This window comes from Zophobas morio, unplaced genomic scaffold, assembly GCF_036711695.1.
Source record: "Zophobas morio isolate AGI-343-1 ecotype UQ-CSIRO unplaced genomic scaffold, CSIRO_AGI_Zmor_V1 ptg000006l, whole genome shotgun sequence".
Classification (NCBI taxonomy): Eukaryota; Metazoa; Arthropoda; class Insecta; order Coleoptera; family Tenebrionidae; genus Zophobas; species Zophobas morio.
In genome coordinates this window covers 10,889,770-10,906,516 of record NW_026972111.1, presented here as the reverse complement: position 1 = coordinate 10,906,516, position 16,747 = coordinate 10,889,770, and the positions used below count along the sequence as shown (strand labels likewise).

At 35.5% G+C, this 16,747-nt stretch overlaps 5 protein-coding genes across 8 annotated transcripts; 3 read left to right on the top strand and 2 right to left on the bottom strand.

The window, feature by feature from the left end:
* Positions 1–16: 16 nt before the first annotated feature.
* Positions 17–12,800, bottom strand: LOC135123584 (NADH-ubiquinone oxidoreductase 75 kDa subunit, mitochondrial). 3 transcript variants are annotated; one of them, XM_064048365.1, is made up of 6 exons: positions 12,706–12,800; positions 12,221–12,533; positions 11,603–12,173; positions 805–1,501; positions 297–749; positions 17–243 (listed from the first exon to the last, which is right to left on the bottom strand). In XM_064048365.1, exons 2-6 carry the CDS (start codon positions 12,528–12,530, stop codon positions 91–93), a joined length of 2,184 nt encoding a protein of 727 aa, XP_063904435.1. In that variant the 5' UTR covers positions 12,531–12,533; positions 12,706–12,800; the 3' UTR covers positions 17–90. The 3 variants fall into 3 exon arrangements, with proteins under 3 accessions (XP_063904435.1, XP_063904436.1, XP_063904437.1); XM_064048366.1 differs by having other exon boundaries at positions 12,641–12,735; XM_064048367.1 differs by lacking the exon at positions 12,706–12,800 and adding an exon at positions 12,595–12,686.
* Positions 12,801–12,811: 11 nt separating this feature from the next.
* Positions 12,812–13,639, top strand: LOC135123588 (elongation factor 1-beta'-like). Its single transcript, XM_064048371.1, has 2 exons — positions 12,812–12,974; positions 13,023–13,639. Exons 1-2 carry the CDS (start codon positions 12,886–12,888, stop codon positions 13,594–13,596), a joined length of 663 nt encoding a protein of 220 aa, XP_063904441.1. The 5' UTR covers positions 12,812–12,885; the 3' UTR covers positions 13,597–13,639.
* On the bottom strand, positions 13,554–14,217 carry LOC135123589 (uncharacterized). Its single transcript, XM_064048372.1, has 2 exons — positions 13,942–14,217; positions 13,554–13,894 (listed from the first exon to the last, which is right to left on the bottom strand). Exons 1-2 carry the CDS (start codon positions 14,215–14,217, stop codon positions 13,628–13,630), a joined length of 543 nt encoding a protein of 180 aa, XP_063904442.1. The 3' UTR covers positions 13,554–13,627.
* A 42-nt stretch (positions 14,218–14,259) lies between these two features.
* LOC135123585 (40-kDa huntingtin-associated protein) lies at positions 14,260–15,541 on the top strand. The gene is made up of 4 exons (XM_064048368.1): positions 14,260–14,418; positions 14,467–14,716; positions 14,767–15,202; positions 15,255–15,541. The coding sequence occupies exons 1-4, from the start codon at positions 14,351–14,353 to the stop codon at positions 15,422–15,424; spliced, it is 924 nt and encodes a 307-aa protein (XP_063904438.1). The 5' UTR covers positions 14,260–14,350; the 3' UTR covers positions 15,425–15,541.
* Positions 15,461–16,677, top strand: LOC135123587 (SUN domain-containing protein 3-like). 2 transcript variants are annotated; one of them, XM_064048370.1, is made up of 4 exons: positions 15,461–15,541; positions 15,688–16,015; positions 16,074–16,363; positions 16,411–16,677. In XM_064048370.1, the coding sequence occupies exons 1-4, from the start codon at positions 15,476–15,478 to the stop codon at positions 16,609–16,611; spliced, it is 885 nt and encodes a 294-aa protein (XP_063904440.1). In that variant the 5' UTR covers positions 15,461–15,475; the 3' UTR covers positions 16,612–16,677. The 2 variants fall into 2 exon arrangements, with proteins under 2 accessions (XP_063904440.1, XP_063904439.1); XM_064048369.1 differs by having other exon boundaries at positions 15,688–16,024.
* Positions 16,678–16,747: the final 70 nt, after the last annotated feature.

Here is a 16,747-nt window from a genome sequence, read left to right as displayed (position 1 = left end):
CATTTAAAAACCGGACTTGTTTCGTATTTATTTATTCGTTTTATAATACAACACATTAAAATTAAATAGTGCAAGAATCTATTACAGAATTCAGTATTTTGACTGTTTCTGTTTGAGTACTGCTTGGACGCACTTCGCCATCGTCGGCGAAGCCCTGCTGATGGCGTCAGTCATGTAGAAGTCCTTTAATTCTTTTATTTTGACATCAATTGGAGAACCACTTAAGTTACTACTTTTTGCCGTCTGAAACCAAACATTCATTCAAATAAATTTATGGGTTAAAAATTACAACGTACCTTAGCTAATTCTTCCGCTTGTTTGAAGTAATTCGCATTTTCCGCTTCACCGTATCTAGTTAAATGTGGCGCTACGTCGTGCAACCTGCACCTAATTTCATTCAAGTTGTCATATGGCAGAGGAACCCTTATGACTTCAGAAAGAGCTCTAATGATCTTCCAATCTTCTCTAGCCTGTCCTGGGGGCGAAACGGCTTGCAACGTTTGCTGCGCTCTTCCTTCGGTATTCACATAAGTTGCTTGTTTTTCAGTGTAGGCAGCCCCCGGCAATATGGCGTCCGCAATAACGGCTCCCTGATCGCCATGATGACCTTGATAAATGACGAAACAACCTTCCGGCAAATCACTCTTGTCAATAGCAGCTTCATCTGCTCCCAACAAGAAAAGAACTTTCGGGCTATTCTCACGGATCTTATCAACCCCCGGGGTATATCCAATATCCAGTGCAGCCACCTGAAATTGTTTGCTTCTTGGTAACAATGAACTTACGACTTTTTAAAAGACTAACCTGACTGGCAACTTTATGCAAGATGTTGAAAACTTTCCAACCTTCCGACGGAGTCGTGGAAGCCGCCAAACTTTGAACGGCTGCCAACAACGCGCCCCCATCAGGCCTCTGCAGAATATCAGCCCCCAGAATAATCAAGGGTTTCTTCGCAGCCTTCAACTTTTTCGCTATAGGGTGTTTACCTGAAGCTATCTCCGAAATAACGTTAGGGTCATCTCCTAAGTGATCGTACTCGTAGGTTAAGTCTACTTTGGGGCCAACCAAGGCCACATCGAGTTCTTTGTGCACGTAAGCTTTTCTTAAGCGTGAATTTAGAAGCGGTGCTTCGAATCTAGGGTTGGTTCCGATCAACAGGACGAAGTCAGCGTCTTCGGCCCCGGCGATTTTGTTGTTCAGTAAGTAGTTCGAACGCAGATCGCTGCCGGAACCGTCCATGGGGAATGTATGCTCGGTGCATAGATCTTCGGAGCCTAGTCTGTTTAGGAGGTCTTTTAGGGCTACTAATGCTTCGGCATCTGCTAAGCCGCCAGCTATGGCGCCTACACTAGAACCCGCATTTCTTAGGACTTTTCCGACACTCAAGAGAGCGGTTTCCCAATCGACGGGTGTAAGTTCGCCATCGCTGCCGCGAAGCATGGGGGTGACTAAGCGCTGGCGTTTCAAACCGTCGTACGCAAATCTTGCTTTGTCGGATAACCTAAAATCCAAAACGAAAATACATGATAAAACTAACGACGTATCACTCATGTTATTATACTTATAAATGAAGAGATACTGTTTTGGAATTAATGATAATTAATATGTTGTACAAAATCGAATTATGTTAATGAAATTATAATTTGTTAAAGAATGACTCATGACATGCTGTCCATCACTTTAATCATATGTTACAAAGATGATGTCAGCATCTCCTAATAAGCTATAAATTAATAAAACATGATAGAACTATAGAATCTGGGCACGGACCCAACTATGTACAGGCCGACTGCACAAACGTTATTACTTAAGTTTTTCCTTAATAAAAATATAAAATCATAGGCGTATTCTACGTACTTCTTCACTTATTTAGTGCTTTCGCGGTTTGTGGGCAGTCTTTAGTCTCCCCATACCTGTAAGTTTATTTCTATAAGGAAATTTAATTTTCGGAATAATCATTGTCAACGTAAACTCCCAGCCTTGAGGTTTGCAACTCAAGGCACGCACGCCTATGGATTACTCTGTGATGTTCGTGCCCAACTAATAATTAATAGTGTAATTGACATGAAACTCTTTTATTATGAGAATTTAGGTCAGATTCAGTTTAAAAATGCAAAAGAGGACTGCGGCAGAATAATCAAGGGAACACGATGCCTCAGTATTAAAAATTTAATGCATTTAAACAATTTTTCTTCTTCTCGATTGAAATATTTATTTTAGTTAGGATATACATTAGAAAAACTAATGGTCAAAATTGTTTACAGCCACAAATTGTTGCAGTTGTTGAAGCAAGACATGAAATATCGGTAATGACTTCAAAAAAGTCTGGGAACAAAAATTCCCATAAAAATGTTGAAAAGGAACTTGTTAATAATTTACTGGACATGGAAATACGCTGCTTTAGACTGATTAAGTAAGATCTTTCTAAAGTGGCTTTTCAACAAAATGCCCAAAATGTTATTTTTTTATCAAAATAAATATAGGTATATAAACTTAACCCTTAACTGTTCAACTCTCTGGTACAACCAGGTGTAATGTTACAGTACGCAATGTCACGGAATTTATTGCAAGACAATGTCAAATATATAGAAAAGAAGTAATGTGTAGTAAATTATTAATAAGAAGTCGATGAAGAAAAAAATGAAAGTTGCAAAAAACAATTAAATAACTGGGAATATATTTCATGCTTTGAACAGACACAAACGAAGTCCTTGTACACTTTGTTCTATATACCTGAGTGTTTATGGGATTATGGAAACCCGTAAAGAGGAGGCGGAGAAGCGTAATACCTTTCGCTGATCGGTACCGGAAATAATTTTGCGTGCGATAATACATACAGTATAGTATAAAATGTTCTATTTCTGTCAAAATGCTAAGAACCCTCTACCTGCGGATAGTGTGACAGACGAAGACAGAAACAGAAACATCTCAGATGTCGCAATTGGTACAGTTTTACGTCTTGACAAAAGATAATTCTATTATAGGGACGCCGTATTGAAATTCAAATAGGACGTCGTAATCCGCTTCCGGTTTCAATAATAAAGATGTCGAACAAAATAATTTGTAGTCATGACTGTTGCAGGACTAATAAAGATTCTCGTAATTTCTAAAGCTATTTATTTCAGGCCATTGATTATAATCATTTCAGTTATTGCAATAAATTAATTCTTGTTATTATTTTTATCCAATAGGTTTTAATTTTTTAAACTCATTTCGATTGTGTGCAGTAATAAACTTGGCAATTTTTGGTTAAAAAATTTAATTCATTACCAAAAATTTTCAAATATTCTCCTAATAATAATATTTCTTTTTCAATAATAATAACAAGAAGAAACGTACAAATTATAAACCAAAAGAGGGAAATTTATGATAAAAACAGTTGAAGAGTATTATTAACAATATTTCTATGAAGTAAACGTGAAATAATAAATGAATTTATTATCATTAGTAGAGAGCGGATTTTATGAAATTTGCATATCCGTTATTTTTTGCATATAAGTCTTGATATTTAACATGTGAACGAACCATGCTAATTAAAAATGAATACAGCTATAAAAAAATTGCATATTTGCATATATTTGCCTTCTGCTGCATATTTCACGTAACGGGTGCATATTTTGCATTTTTATCAATTTTTGTGCTACTTTGAAAAAAAAAATGCCATTCGATCGGCATTTTTCTAGAAAGACGAAATTTCATTAATCCTATTGCAAATATTGTCCTGAGCTTCAAATAACTGGGAAAGGTTTGGGTTTTATGGTAGTTTGGAGGAACCACTGGGTGTTAAGCCATCTTTCCAGGTAAATTCGGGTCCTAATTACTTTTGGAAATACCGTTCATTTCAATATTTTTGTTCGTTGTATTAATGGTATGTTTTATGGTGGTCGAAGGGAGGTTATCCTATTATTTTTCATTGTGAGTTTGCATTTAAGTATTTAAAGCGATAGAGATGTGTGTCAATATGTAGATAACTCAAATTAATTTATGAATTAAACCTTTTCCTGAACTTATTCTTCAAGAAGGAACTGTGTTTTGTTGTGCCTGCTCTATCCGATAAGTATTTTTACATCTGTGGACGCAGTACGCAGTTTTTCTATTTACAAAATACATACTTTAGAATCACCGGAAAAACGTTTGTTAGAATATTTCGAAAAATATTTAAAAATAAATTGTTACCAAAATAGTAATTAAATAGTCAATTACTACTATTTTTTAATTCGTTCTGTTTACCTATATTTATTTTTTAGTATAAGAATATTATCTTAAAAAATGTCATTTATTTATCAGTGAGATCTAATTAAACAGTTTGCAATGTGATTTATGTATTTTTTGTAATAAAAGGTAAGGTGTTTTTGCAATTTGTAAATAAATTTAGTTCGGTTATTACGCTTTTTACTTCCCGAGCGTAAGCAAAGGAAGTATTGTAATCGAGTCCGTCGGCCGACTCTCTACTTTTACGTTTTCTCGATCTTTCATGACCCCTAGAAGACGAAGAAATAGGTCTCCCATTTCCGTCTGTCTGTCCGTCTGTCCGTCCGTCTGTCCGTCTGTTGTCTCGGATTTTTATTAGACAGATAATCTCCGAAAGTACTCGACCGATTGTTGTGAAATTTTGTACTTATATTAAGAATATCATGTAGATGGTAAAACGCTAACCAAAATTTGTCTAATCATCCCCACCACTAATGCGATGACGTCACTTCAAAATTGTACATAGTAAATGGGTTTTCAATTGTATAAAATAACATAGTCCTACACATGTAGTTTACAACTCTGAATCGACTTTTCACCCGAAACGTCCAGATTTTTGGAAAAAAAATCAAAATTATAAAACAATATTTTGAAATTTAATTTTTAATCTGCTAACCAGAATGCTTTGAAATGTTGCAGATGTTTTAAGGCTATAAAGAGCATCATAAATCTTTAGTCAAAAAATATTTGCTTATCCCCTCCAAAAACTTGATGACGTCAGCTCAAAAGTTTGTGGAATAAATCATATCTAAAATGTACAAAATATGATGAGTCTGTACTTGTGATCTATCACTCCATTCATATTTTTTGGATTTGCATATACAGGGTGACTCAAAAAAATTAATGAATGCGTAAATATATTTTATTGATTTAATCAGGAACTACAAAACCGAATGCTCTGAAATCTTGCAGATGTTTTAAGGCTATAAAGAGCATCATATATCTTTAGTCAAAAAATATTTGCTTATCCCCTCCAAAAACTTGATGACGTCAGCTCAAAAGTTTGTGGAATAAATCATATCTAAAATGTACAAAATATGATGAGTCTGTACTTGTGATCTATCACTCCATTGATATTTTTTGGATTTGCATATACAGGGTGACTCAAAAAAATTAATGAATGCGTAAATATATTTTATTGATTTAATCAGGAACTACAAAACCGAATGCTCTGAAATCTTGCAGATGTTTTAAGGTCATAAAGAGCATAATAAATGTTTAGTCAAAATATATTTGCTTATCCCCTCCAAAAACTTGATGACGTCAGCTCGAAAATTTGCCGAATAAATCATATCTAAAATGTACAAAATATGATCAGTCTGTACTTGTGATCTATCACTCCATTCATATCTTTTGGATTTGCATATACAGGGTGATTCAAGAAAATAAATGAAAGCGTAAATTTATTTTACTGATTTACTCAGGAACTACAAAACCGAATGCTTCGAAATCTTGAAGATATTTTAAAATTATCATAAGCATGGTAAATTTTTGATCAAAACGTATTTGGTCGTCCCCCCTAAAAAATTTATGATGTCACCACAAAATTTTGCTGAATAAATCCTATCTAAAATGTACAAAATATGGTGAGTCTCTTCTTGTGATTTATCATTCCATTCAAATTTTTTCGATTGGCATATACAGGGTGACTCAAAAAAATTAATGAATGCGTAAATTTATTTTATTGATTTAATCAGGAACTACAAAACCGAATGCTTTGAAATCTTGCAGATGTTGTAAGGTTATAAAGAGCATAATAAATTTTTAGTCAAAATATATTTGGTTATCTTCTACAAAAAACTGATGACGTCAGCTCAAAAGTTTGCCGAATAAATCGTATCTAAAATGTACAAAATATGATGAGTCTGTACTTGTGATTTATCATTCCATTCATATTTTTGGATTTGCATATGCAGGGTGACTCAAAAAAAATAATGAAGGCGTGAATTTATTTTATCGATTTAATCAGGAATTACAAAACCGAATGCTTTGAAATCTTGGGAATATTTTAAAGTTATTATAAGCATGGTAAACTTTTGTTCAAAATGTATTTGTTCATCCCTCCTAAAAAAATTGATGACGTCACCCTTAAATTTTGCTGAATAAATCCTATCTAAAATGCAAAAAATATGATGAGTTTGTATTTGTGATTTATCATTCCATTCATATTTTTTAGATTTTCTTAAGAGGTGGTTCAAAAAAATTAATGAAGTCAATTTATTTTATTGATTAAATTAAAGGCAACACTTTTTATTAATATTACACCCCAACCAACCCAATTTGGTAGACACAAAATTTGTTAAAGGAAAAACTCGGTTGAAACATAAGAGCAGCACGCTTATTTACATCGACTTTAACATTACAGACCTGCATTTGTTTTATGCGGTCACTTGGTTCCGCGAATGCGAAATAGACATGTTTATAATCAACCAATTGTGAATTTCACCGTCAAGAATTAAAATAAAACGCAATGTTTTATATAATAAGCGGAAGTCGAAGCAATAAAACCGATGGTCGTTTTGTTTACAGTTTCTCTGTTTGGCTCTTACGTATGCTGTTACGCTTGTCATCTTAAATTAAGAATGTTTATACATAAACGATTTTCAGTTGCCCCTCATATTACTAGACAGCGGATTTCTGTCGGGCTACGTCACGATTATAGGGGGGGGACGTGCTGGATTCCATAAATATAATTAACGATTTATTAATCAAACGGCTAAGTAAATGAGAACGGGAATTAACAGCAGAGTGCAACGAAACAACGTTATTCTAATCTCAAATAAACGAAGTGCAGTCCGCAACGGCAATGAATTCGCATCCCGTGCGAGCCGTACCGAGTTTGGCCTTGCCTAGCCCGACAGAAATCCGCTCTCTAGATATTACACACCGGCGCCGTATACGTGAGTAAATTGTTTCGTTATTTTATTGATTATAAGAAATCAATATTCAAAACGACCCAATTCATTTTCCCGAAAATTTGGGAACACAATAATTTTATTCTTAGTATTACACTACATCTATCCCAACTGATATACGTGTCCTTGTAAAAATGTTGATGACGTCATCACAATTTTTTTTTAAATTCCCACTACAAAAATGTAATGAGAAAAAAAAACATAATAGGCATGCAGTCGTCAAGTTTCCGACAGCGAGGGAAGTACTGTCTAAACTCTTTAGACCAATTTTTTCTTTTGTGCTACGATTAGTATTAACTATGTTGATGACGTCATCATAAATTTTGTATCGGTCAAATTAAGAACGAGTCTTTGTTTAATAATGGTATTCAAAACATTTCGTTCGACTGTAGTAGATTCTGAAAAGTGAAAAATTGAAAATTAAAATAATGGAAAAATACAGAAATCAAGAAATGGAAAAACTGAGGTTGTGAAATACAAAAATTGAAAAATAAAGAAGAATCTAAAAGTTCCAATAATCGCAAAACTGAAAAATTAAAGCTTTTAAAACCGAGATACTACAAAATCAACCTGACCTGATCTAGCCTGACCTGACCTGACCTGACCTGACCTGACCCTCCATGACCTGACAAGCATCGGATCACCGCTTTGAGTGTGAGGGAAGTACTGCATAATTTCTTTAGACCAATTTTTTCAGTTTATTTTTATTTTTGGAGCATATTCAACTGCTTATCTCTGCATATATTAAGAAAGTTGTTGCATATTTGCATAAATTTGATGCATGTCATATGATCATATTTCCCAAAATTTTGCTGCATATTTTCCGCTCTCTAATCATTAGTTTAAATATGTATACATATTTTATATCAATTTGTAAAATACTTCATGAGATCATGATTAAATATTAATACGAGTTTTCGCTTAAAAAAATTTTGTGATGACGTCATCAATTTTTTGGGAGGGGATAAACGAATAAATTTTACTGAAGGATTTACTTTAAAATATTATTTTATTCAAAGTTAAATTGCAAAATATTTTTATCCAGTTTTGAAATTTTTTCCAAAAATCTGGATGTCTAGGGTGAAAATTCGACAAGGATTCACACCACAAATGCAGGAATATTTTATTTTATAAAATTAAAAAAAAAAAAACTGACTTATAAATTTTGGAGACGACGTCATCCCTTTAGTGATGGGGACGATTAGCCAAATTTTAGTTAGCATTTAACGATCTAGATGATATTCCTAGTGTACATACAAAATTTGGCAACAATCGGTCTGGTAGTTTCGGAGATTACTTGTCTTAATAAAAATGTATACAGACACCAGACAGACAGACAGACAGACAGACGGACGGACGGAAACGGGAGAACACTGTTTTCATAATCTAGAGGTTATGACACGTCGAGAAAATATGAAAGTGGCAATTTGGGCAATGAACTCGATTACTATACTTTCTTAGCTTCCGCACAGGAAGTAAAAATTTCAATAAAGTAGGAATAACGTGGCAACGTCGCATTGGAATTTTAAAAATAAACTGTGGTTATAAAGCCTAACAAGGGGGCAATGAGAATATGTAAAAATATGAATATGAGTGTATAGTCGTCTAAGAACCGTACAATTTTAGTCTGTGACTTTTTTCTGTTTCTAAAATTAATGAGATATCGAGGAGCGCAGCGCGCGCTTAGATTCACCCTGTATACATCCATGCCAAATAAAAAAAGGATTTAGATAGTTTTATTCGTTTTTTTTTTGTTCTATAATTTTTGTTGTGTTTTATGATAGTTGTAAATTCATGTATTATATTAATAAATCTCTTAAATAACGTAAATTTCTACGTATCATATGATCTAAAAAAAAAATAACTCCTCTAGGAGGCCGTGCAATTTATTTTTATTGCATTTCAGCTATCTGATCCTTTATTTGACAGTTATTTGACCGTAACTGTCAAATTGAACAAGGAACGCCGTTGGGGTTGCCACCATAATTATTTTAAAAATAAATCACAGACCCTACTCGAGCGAAGTTTTTTTTCTTCGATCATATGGTACTAGTGGTAATAGTTTATGTAATTGTGTGAAATTTGGGAACCGAAGTATAAAAAAAGAAAGTCCAAAACGTTTGTGAGTAGGATGTTGTTGACTTGACGCATTAGATGACGTTACAGATAATAATTGTCGGATCTATAACGAGACGTTAGTCGTGGGAGTAAAAAATGAGCACATAAATATTTTATGTGTTTATGTAATGAAGATCAAAATTATAATGGAGAAATCTGAAATAGCTGAAATTTATTGTAATCGATGAGCAGACAAAAAAAATATTGAATTTAATTGCATAAAATCTCATTCTTGGTTCATAGAAAACGTTGAATTAACAGACAGAAGTGATGAAATCGTATAAAACAGGTTACGGTATGGTGCGGTAAGTAACTTCAGCCATTGTAAAAAATACAATAGTAATAATAAAGCAACTAATTTTAAAATTAAGAAATAAATAAAATGCGCATTCTTAACGGTTGTACTCTTTTGAAGTAACTTTAAGTGGTGTCATCGATATTTTTTCTTTCTCGAACGTAAGCTAAAGTATTATTGTACAGTTGAATCGGAATCTTGGGCAAGGTTGTCACTGATAAAGTCTAAAACATCCTTTAGAAACTCCTAACTCATTTTTTGTTTGTTTGTCGTTACTGTTATGTTAATTTATAAAATGACATCTGCCAAAATTAATTTGACTGTTTTTTAAAATATCAATCACAATGACAGTAATGACGTGGGTATTCTCACATTTTCTAGAAAATGAAGTTTTTAATTCGATCAATAAGAAATTGGTTGAAGGCTATAGGTATAATCCGACAAATGTAGCTCTTTAAAAAAATAATAAAATTTAATTTTACGATTTTCGTTTTGTGATAACCGCTGTAAAGTAAAAACCAGTAAAATCTGAAGCTCAAGTGTTTATTTATTATGATTAGCCATTTTTTGGTTAGCATTTAACCATCTACACGATATTTCTAATATACATACAAAATTTGACAGCAATCGGTCCAGCAGTTTCGGGGATTACGTGTCTAATAAAACCGGATACAGACAGACAGATAGACAGACAGACGGACAGACGGACAGACAGACAGACAGACAGACAGACAGATAGACAGACAGACAGCCAGACAGATAGACAGACAGACAGACAGATGGACAGACGGAAACAGGAGACTACTTTTTTCGTACTGTAGGAGTCATGAAACGTCGAGAAAACATAAAAATGGCCATTCGTCCGACAAACTCAATTACGATACTTTTTTCGCTTCCGCTCGGGAAGTAAAAATAGAGTAAAATGCAGTGGTAGCATACAGAGTGTTCCATTTGAAAAAACTCAAATATCCATATTTGAAGATTGTAAAGTTTTAGATTTTTTTATAAATACCCCATATATTAAAATATTATTTAATTGATACGCGTACCTCTAGATAAAATATTGCAACACAGATCTTAAAAATAACATTATTGCGTTTTTTGTGAACCCATGCACTGTTAAAAAAATTGGTCTAAAGAGTTTAGACAGTACTTCCCTCGCTGTCGGAAACATGACGACTGCATGCCTATTATGTTTTTTTCTCATTAAATTTTTGTAGCAGGGCAATTAAAAAAATGCGATGACGTCATCAACATTTTTGCAAGGACACGTATATCAGTTTGGATAGATGTAGTGTAATACTAAAAATAAAAGTACTGTATTCCCAAATTTTCGGGAAAATGAATTGGGTCGTCTTGAATATTGATTTATAATCAATTAAATAACGAAACAGTTTACTCACGTATGCCGCGTGTTTTAGCCGACTCAAAATCATTTATGTATAAGCATTCTTAATTTAAGACAACAAGCGGTAACACTAGTTGAGATTGTACACGTAAGAGTCAAACAGAGAAACTGAAAACAATACCGATGGTCACCCAGACTTTTTTATTGCTTCGACTTCCGCTTATTATATAAAACATGGGATTTTATTTTAATTTTTGATGGTGTAATTCACAATTGGTTGATTATAAGTTGTCTATACCACATTCACGGAACCTAGTCAGGGCAACAAAACAAATGCATGTCTGTAATGTAAATTTTGTGTCTATCAAATTGGGTTGGTGCGGTGTAATATTAATAATAACAGTGTTGTATCTCCAAATTTTCGGGAAAATGGAGTGAACTATTCCTGATTTAATCAACAAAATAAATTGACTCATTCAAAAATTTATTTTTAAAACAATGATGTTGGCAACACTACCGCGTTCCTTGTTTTTGTTTAGTTTGGCACACAGGTTTGGCAGTTAAATAAATGTCAAATAAAGTGTCAAATAGCTGCAATACCAACATCAATACTTTAAAAATAAAATTTTAGGGACTTTTTTCGATCATATGGTACAATAACAATGACAAACTTACCACTCCTCATTGATCTCCTCATTTGTCCTAGGCAGAATCCTCATCACCTCCCCCGTTCTCGTCGATACAACAATATTTGACCCAATTGCATCCAAAACATCAATAGAATCAATCTTGCGAATTTCCCACGGCCTGGCAGTAAAACTATACGGTTTGCTAGTTAAAGCCCCCACAGGACACAAATCAATAACATTCCCTGAGAGCTCCGACAAAAAGAATTTCTGTACATAAGTTCCAATTTCCATACCCGATCCACGACCTGTTGTCCCCAAATCATCAACTCCTGCGACTTCAGATGCAAAACGAATACATCTCGTACAGTGAATGCACCTAGTCATTATAGTCTTAATCAAAGGCCCGATATCCTTATCTTCAACAGCCCTTTTACCGGAGAAATCTATATCTGTAAATCTCGATCTATCCGAACCAAACGCCATACTCTGGTCTTGGAGATCGCATTCGCCACCCTGGTCGCAAATGGGGCAATCCAGGGGGTGGTTCACCAGCAGAAACTCCATGACGCCTTCGCGGGCTTTTTTTGTCATTTCCGATTCGGTTTTAATGCGCCAGCCTACAATTATTGGTTAAATGTGTGACAGTTGAACCTGGGGGAAATACCTTTCATCACTGGCATAGCACAAGCAGCTACTGGTTTAGGAGACTTTTCTACTTCTACGAGACACATTCTACAGTTGCCGGCAACCGCCAGTCTCTCATGGTAGCAAAACCGGGGGATTTCAATCCCGATGAGAGCAGCGGCTTGAAGAACCGTCGTCCCAGGTTCCACCAACACAGGTTGATCATCAATGAAAACTTCGATTTTTTCAGGTTTCTTGGCTACATCGCTCGAAGCTCTAGATACTACACTGACATGCTTAGGGCTTAGTTTGGCCGCATTTAGGGCCTTAATTAAGGTAGTGCGCAGCATAATCTGCAACAAATCACGCTTTTTAAGACTTGAATTCCATTACATAATGTGGACGTTTTATAACCAAACTTTTTAACCACAGGGTGGAAAAATCAGGACACTAAACCTACTTAACAAATGGTTCTTTTTCACTATTTTCTAGTTGTTAAACGATAAAGTCAATATTTAATTTTACCGTATTTTTGTAATTTTTCCAACAATAATAAACGTCAAAAAATGACGTCCATTACGTCAACTGCAAGCAAACGTCAAAATGAAAAATTTGACAGGAGGACGTAACCTCAAAACTCTCTTCCGGTGGGACTGTGAAAGTGTGGTGTGGCTCCGTTCTAATTTCACTAAAAACTAACTAAAAATGGGCAAACCAAATTTCGCCGACTTGAAAACCGACAAAGGTTTAAAAGAACTGAACGGGTTTCTGGAGAGCCGCAGCTACATCGAAGGGTAAATTAATTTTCCGGTTGTCCATATGATCTAACCTCAAACTTCCAGATACACCATTTCTCAAGCAGATTTAGACGTCTATGGTAAATTGCAAAAAGCCCCGGCCGCCAATTTACCTCACGCTTCACGTTGGTATAACCACATTAAATCTTTCACTCCGGCCGAGCTACAATCATTGGGGGTTTCTGGGGCTTGCCCGTTGAAATCCGCTGCTCCAACCACAGCACCAGCCGATGATGATGACGACGTCGACCTATTCGCTTCAGATGAAGAGGAAGACGCAGAAGCCGCACGAGTACGTGAAGAAAGACTGAAGGCCTATGCTGAAAAGAAATCCAAGAAACCAGAACTCATAGCCAAGTCTAGTATTGTCCTAGACGTGAAGCCATGGGATGATGAAACCGATATGAAAGACATGGAGAAGAACGTGCGCACTATTGAAATGGACGGTCTAGTCTGGGGTGCATCCAAACTCGTCCCAGTGGGTTATGGAATCCATAAATTACAAATCATGTGTGTGGTTGAAGATGCGAAAGTATCCGTAGACGAATTGGTTGAGAAAATACAGGACTTTGAAGATTTTGTCCAGTCCGTCGACATCGCGGCGTTTAATAAGATTTAAATTAAATTGTAACTTGGTCTGAATAAATGCTTTATTGAGAAAACATTTGCATTACTTTGTAGAGGTGTAAATTGTCAACAGATGAGGAGGTGGAACGCATGTTGGTTTTAATTGAGGGGACATAAATGTACTCTCTTGGTGCTGTAGGGTGAGCATAGCTCGATAACGACGGTTCTTTGTCTTTCTGAGGTAGCGGTTCTCTGGAACTTAAAACTGGCGGCGATTTCGCTGGAACTTGCAGCGGTATTAAATCTTTATATATTGGTCTGTCTGCGGGAAAATTAACTTTCCTTGTAACCTGAAATTTAAATTATCAAAATTTAGCGCTCATTTACAAACTCTTACCTTTTCACAAAATGCTACATCTTTCTGAAACTTCTGTGGTTTTGTTTTTTCCAGTTTGTCTATTTTGTCTGATATTTTCAAGGTGGAATGTAACTCAGGAACGTGGAACTTGGGTCGACTATTTGCCGATTTAGTTTTATGAACGTTGGGTTCCTCCGTTTTTGGTTTCTCTTTAATTTTACTTTTTCCCTCCAAAAGCAGTCGTGTTTTAGGAACTGGAAGCTCCGTATTTCGTACAAGAATTTTCTTGGGCTCACTTTTCTTTCCCTTATTCATTTTTTCAATTTCCAACGGTTTAAATTAAAAATTCAAATAAGTAAGGTTACGTCGAATTTGAGGTTATATTTTAAAACGTCAAAAGAAATAAGTTTTTAAGAGTAACTACAAATACAAGAAATATTCATACACAATGAGTGCAGAGTCAACTGGCACTGATATTTTGGATCAATACCGCAACATTTCGAACAAATTAAAAAAGTACTAAAAAATAGTATAAAAAAAAATAGCTGATAAGTCGTTTTGTAGGCGATTTCTTCGCAAACCGAACGTCACAGAAGCTTGCGAGTCTTTCAGCGCTTTGGGTAAACAATGTGAATCTTCAGAGCTGCCTTCGTATGCAGGCATGTGTTGGATATCGGCAGCTCGTTGTGAAGGCTCCTTGGGCAACATTCCAGGCGAGGCTTCGTGTTTAGTGCGGGCAGCAAGACAGTTTTTGTCCGCAGAAGCCAAAGATCATGATTTGGGTTGCCCCAGTCCGTCACAGGAAAACCTTGAAGTATAAAATGGTGTCTTCAACTTATTTGTTTTAACTGGTGTCGTTTCCAGGCAGCTTTAGGTTGCTACGCTTACGCTTCTAGCCGCTACCCCGAAGACTGCATGATTCCAATAGGATTAAGACTAGAGTTAGTTGATTTTTTGAACAAAGTAGACAGAAATGAGGATGTGGAAGAACATCTTAGAACGGCTGTGGAACTGTCTGGAGATAATTTAGACACTAAACTCTACTGTCTAGAGAGATTGGCGTCACATTATATTGAAACACGTGATTATACCGGAGCTTTAAATTCGTTTAATGAAATTGTGAATATCCTTGAGCGTCTACCGACAAATGGAGCCAGAGCTGAAATTCTTTTAAAATGTGAAGTCAGCCGGGTGTTATTGTTGTTGATTTTGCGACCAGCGCCGCAGAAACTGTCACCAAATTTAGCAAAGTTGCTTGAAAAGTACACCTGGGGAGACCAAAATGATAAAACTCTTAACGGTAATATTAAATATTTGTAAAATTAAAACTCTAGATGGAGAAGTTATTTTAGCTTGTGGAATGTCAGAACGTATGTTCATCCTTCTGCAGTCACTGGTGGCAACATGTCAGTCTTTAGATACAACAAATCTGGACCATCTAGAAAGTGAACTGTGGAAGCTAGTGGGGAATGAAGAACGAGAACTACTCAGAACTTTGGTCAAAATTTATCTTGATGTTTAAATTTTCGGTGTCAAATTTAAAGTTGGCAATGCATGTGTCAAAAGAAAAAATATGTTGGTACCCAAAACAATTGAATCAGTTTTGCTGTCGTTTTTGAGTTGGACTTGGACTGAATTTGTGAGTAGTTTTTTTAATTATATTATTTAGATTTATTTTGAACCACAACTGTAAAGCATTGTTAAAACTCATTTTGTTATGTATCAAGTGTTTACTATTAAATATTGAAACGTTGTGTCAAGTCAGCCTACTTGATATTTTTGTAGAAAATAAAAATGAAGCGTCCCTCGACATTCTGGTATTATTTTTGGCAATGTCTTTATCTCATTCCAATTACCATCAGTATTTATTACTGTCAAACAATATTCATCAACGGCCGCAATCGTCGCTACACTGAGGAAACCAATTTGGATGCAGCAGGACCAAAAGAAACAAAATGGGAAAAACTGTCGTACGAAATGATTTATCTTCGCAAAGAAATCATCCACCTGAAGGACGAATTGGAAGAAATAAGATCGTGGAAAGCCGATATGGATCAGAATTTCGAAGACAAACTTGGTGTCACTTTTGACAAGTTCTACTCAGACCAGATTGGTATTTTTGGTAATTGAGTCATTCCTGTTAATCCCCAATCTAAACACCTCCCTTTTAGACTACGCCTCTGATTACGCAGGGGGCGCAATCATTTCCACTCCTAATACAATTTCCTATCCGTCCAAGTACGGTTTGCGCTTATTTGGCATGTTCGACTTATCTGTGGACTCAGAACCCCATCTAATACTCCACCATACGACGTTCCCGAGCAAGTGCTACGCGTTTTATGGTCACCAGGGTCGCATTCAGGTTGCGTTAGGCCGGCCCGTGGTGATCACTCACGTGAGTTTGGAACACCTAAGACTCAGAGAAGATTTAAGAAGTGCGCCGAAAGATTTCGAAATTTTGGTTGGTACTCCGTCGTTTGATTTTCTCCATTAAAAAAAAAATTGTAGGGTGTGGAAGAAAATCGCGAGGAGAGTTTGGGTAATTTCGTTTACGATTTGGACGATTCAATAATTCAAACGTTCCGAGTGACTTTGAAAAATCAAACGTTTCGAAAAGTAGAGCTGCGCATACTCAGTAATCATGGAAACGATGAGTTAACTTGTGTGTACAGATTTAGAGTTCATTCGTTAAATTTGAATTTAAAATAGTTTGCTTTTCGTGCCCTTGAGCCCCTTCACTTGTTACGTCATCTACATTATTAACTCGGGGTCTGAAGTTAGCGTCTTATATAAAGAGCGTCATTTCATTTTCAAATGGGCGGTTTTGGTCCTTATGTTCAGTGTA